Genomic DNA, 4,155 nt, shown 5'->3' with positions numbered 1-4,155 from the left:
TGATATTCCTCATTTGCAGGCTGCAATCCTGTTCCCCTGGCTGCCCTACTGTCCTTCAGACAAATCGGTCTACAAGTCAGGATAGCACATTGTGGGCACATGACTTCCTTCCAGATGATGGTGGCAGGCGACTGGCTCTGTGGAATGTGTCCTCCCTATGGTCCAGGTGCATCCTATCCTCCAACCTGACCCAACCTCCCATTGTCTCCATTGCCCCGTTGCCCTATTTCCCCATCGCCCAGAGGAGCCATCATTTCATCTCCCCATGATCCCATCTTCCCACTGTCCCACCGTCCCTTTGTCCCATCATCCAATCACCCATTTGTGCCATATCCCATCACACATTGCCCCCTGTCCCTTTGCCCCATTGTTCCTTAGTCCCGTCACCTCAATCCAATCTTCCCAGAGCCCCATCGTCCCATGTCTCGTCACATTGTCTCATCATCCCGTTGGCAGATTGCGCCCTCCTGGCTGAAAATGCCCGGAGCGAAAGCGCCCCACAGCCGCTCAGCCGGAAGGGCGGTGGAAAGGCCGGGTTTATGCGGACTATGAAAGCGGCAGGGAGCTGGTGTCTGATGGCTAAGTCATTTTCTGTAGAACGAGTATTATATCTATTTCTTAGTGAAAGGAATCAATTTTGATGATCATCTGATGAAAAATGAATTGTACAACTCACTCATTATTACATTATTCACATTTTAAGTAAAAAAAAAAATAGACTTTCTCCAAGCCACTGTACATATTGTGGTCAGGGCAGAGGGAGATATAACAAATCCAATCCTTTGCCTGTATTGTTGAGTTCTGTAGAAAAACCAACTTACAAGCAATAATCTCATTTAATATCAGTTATTTTAAATGGGGTAAGGACAAAAGGGAGGAAATGGAATCTCTCAGCAGACTCTGGAAAAACAAAAGCAGTAGATATCTACCACAGTTGACTGGTAGACATCCAGTGCAAATATTCTTTAGAAAATATACTTAGAAAAAATATTCTTTAGAAAAAATATATATATAAAATACATATTCCTTAGAATATATAAAATATATTGCTTGCCATTTGCAAGCAAGTCTATCAAATTAAAGTCCAGGATTGTAAGTGGTTACAAGGGAAGAGAGTATGGAATAGAAAAGAATTTAAAATTGATTCTCTTGGGGCACCTTCGTAGCTCAGCTGTTTTAGCATCTGCCTTTGGCTCAGCTCATGACCCCAGGGTTCTGGGATTGAGCCTGGGGTCTGACTCCTTCTCAGCATGGAGACTGTTTCTCCCTTTGCCACCCTCCCTTTTTGTGTTCTCTTTCTCTCTCCCTCTGTTAAGTAAGTAAACAAAATCTTAAAATAAATAGATTCTCTTGTGGTTTCTGTCTGATACTTTTACTCCCAAGTACAAAGCCACTAACGAAAACCAAGACTTGTGTGAAAGTTTTAGACTTTTTGAAAACTCTTCTAGAAGAGGCCTTGTTCTCTTCTTTTTCTCGTGGTGACTATTTCTGGATATGAGGGAATGTCCCTGATACAGTGATGTAACAGTGGCTATAGTTAAATCAAAATAGAAAGCAGGATTATTTTATTCTGTGGCCTGTCAAATTATTTGCAAAGGAAGAGTGTTACCTCCTACCCAAGATGGACTAAGACAGTGACCAAGTCTGGAGACCTGCTTGTGCTCTCTGCATATAACTATCCCTGGAAGGTCATTTTTCTCCAGAGGTGAAAAATAATCAAACAAAAATGCTCTAACAAGGAAAGAACGGACTCTTTCAGTGTAATAAGCCACTTTCACTAGCTTTTATATGTTTTTTAGAAAACAGAGTTTTTAAATAAATAAGATTTAATTATTTTGTTTTCTTAAACAAGTGGTTTTTTAAAAAAGATTGTATTTATTTATTTATTTATTTATTTATTTATTTATTTGAGAGGGAGAGCGTGATAGAGACTGAGAGAGAGAGAGAGAGAGAGCAAGAGCCTGGAGGATGGGTAGAGGGAGAGGGAGAAGCAGACTCCCCAGTGAGCAGGGAGCTGGATGTGGAACTCTATCCCAGGACCCTGGGATCATGACCCAAGACGAAGGCAGACGTGTCATCAGCTGAGACACCCAGGTGCCCCAAATTGAGTTATTTTAGAGAGACAAAGACAGCATGTGGTATAGAGGAGAGGGGCAGAGGAAAGGAATTTTCAAGCTGACTCCCTACTGAGTGTGGAACCCCACTTGGGACTCCAGGCAGGGGTGGATCCTTTGAGCCAGAAGATCCTGACCTGAGCCTAAACCAGGAGATGTAAGCTTCATCGACTGACCACCCAGGCATCCCTACAAGAGGGATATTTTCTAAAAAGCAGTTAGTTTCATAGCAAAACTGAGTACAAGATAGCAAAACTTTTCGCAGGTTCCCTGGTTCTGTATTTGCATAGTGCTCCTTGAAATCAACATTCCCCCACCAGACAGAATAGTTCTTCCAAGGGTGTAACAGGTAGTTCTTAGGACTGTGAACAAATCTTCAATATCACAGTGGTCTGTGGCTCTCAAAGCTCAAACTTGGAACAGTCTAACAAAACCTGCTTCCTTAGTATTTTTATCCTCTCATTGGGTTTTCTTGGGTATCACACAAGAAGCATGGACATGGAATTTGTGGAAGATACATGAAATGTCTGCAGGGAGTGCAACAGACCTGGGGCTAACATGTTGCTCTGACTGGAGGACTTTCTCTGGATCTCAAGGGCACACTGGGACAGGTGGTCTTTGCTTACTTGGGAGCTGCCATTGGCTGTCTTGCGGATGTTTTTTTCTATCTGAGCCTTGATGTGATGTGGTCTTTTGGAATTAAATACAAATTGATTACAATTTATTACTGAATTCTACAAAATGTATTCAGTACATCAGTAATTATAGATAGAGCTAAACAGAAAATATATTTTGAAAATACCTTGATAGGTAACTAGTAGCATGTGAAGTTACAATTTATTTTCTCAGCTGAGGGAACATTCAAATTCAGTACACTAAAAATGTGTAACTAAATAATTTAAGTTTTCAAATGCTGTTAGGAACTTGGAATGGTTTAAATATTTAAATATATGAATTAATTATTATGTCTTTGTAGAAATTGTTAACTTGCATGTGTGCTATATAAATTACAAATTATATAAGTAAATATATTATAGGTCACTCATCAAATTTAATTATACTGTTAAACATCAATAGCTTTAAAATTTGACTCTAAGCTTAAAATTATTAGTCATTCTTAACCCTGCATTGAGTTAAGAATAAAAAGAGTAACTTGACACTTTCTTTTGTATGTACAAAGCTCAGATATAAGTACCGTACATAACTGTATAAATACTATACATTAATACTGTATACATTAATTAATACTGTATTATTAATTTCTCTGGAAGGTTCAATTAAAAAACATCAGAGGAGACTCTGGAGGCAAGGGAAATCATGAAAAATATGTATATAGAGTTAGGAAACTGTGCTCTAAACCAGTAGAAGATGAAGAAAGGATAGCCAAAAGAGAAATAGAAAGTAAGGGAAACGTTCAGAAATTGAAAACTCCTGCGTCCCCTACTTAAGTCACATGCACAAGAGAAGATGTTCAGAGAAGCTAGAGCCACGGGTCCCAGACGTGCCCACCCCAGCCAGGCCAACAGCATCTGTAGGATCCCCCATGGCCCTGCCCTGCTCCTCCTTGGTGGCCCTGGTGGTGCTCAGCTGCCACTCCCTCGGCTCTCTGGGATGTGACCTGCCTCGGGACCACAGCGTGCTGAACTGGAGGGCCCTGATGCTCCTGAGACAAATGAAGAGAATCTCCCTTATCTCTTGTGACAAGTACATAAATGACTTTGCCTTTACCAAGAAGGTATTTCACAGCAAGCAGCTGCAGAAGGCTCAAGCCCTCTCTGTCATCTATGTGATGAAGCAGAAGATCTTCCACCTCTTCTGCACAGAGGCCTCACCTGCTCCTTGGAACACGACCCTCCTGGAGGAATTGTGCTCAGGAATTTATCAGCAGGTGAATGACCTACAAGCCTGTCTCATGCAGGAGGCAGGGGTGGAAGAGATGGCCCTGGTGAATGGGGACTCCATCCTGAGGAACTACTTCCAGAAAATCTCCCTCTATCTACAAGAGAAGCAATACAGCCTTTGTGCCTGGGAGATGGTATGA

At 41.5% G+C, this 4,155-nt stretch overlaps 1 protein-coding gene across 1 annotated transcript; it reads left to right on the top strand.

Annotated features, from left to right (window-relative positions):
• Nucleotides 1–3,657: 3,657 nt before the first annotated feature.
• LOC122916930 (interferon alpha-3-like) lies at nucleotides 3,658–4,155 on the top strand. Its single transcript, XM_044264316.1, has one exon. The coding sequence runs from the start codon at nucleotides 3,658–3,660 to the stop codon at nucleotides 4,153–4,155; it is 498 nt and encodes a 165-aa protein (XP_044120251.1).

This window comes from Neovison vison, chromosome 9 (assembly GCF_020171115.1).
Source record: "Neovison vison isolate M4711 chromosome 9, ASM_NN_V1, whole genome shotgun sequence".
Taxonomy (NCBI): Eukaryota; Metazoa; Chordata; class Mammalia; order Carnivora; family Mustelidae; genus Neogale; species Neogale vison.
This window is presented reverse-complemented; position numbering and strand designations above follow the sequence as displayed.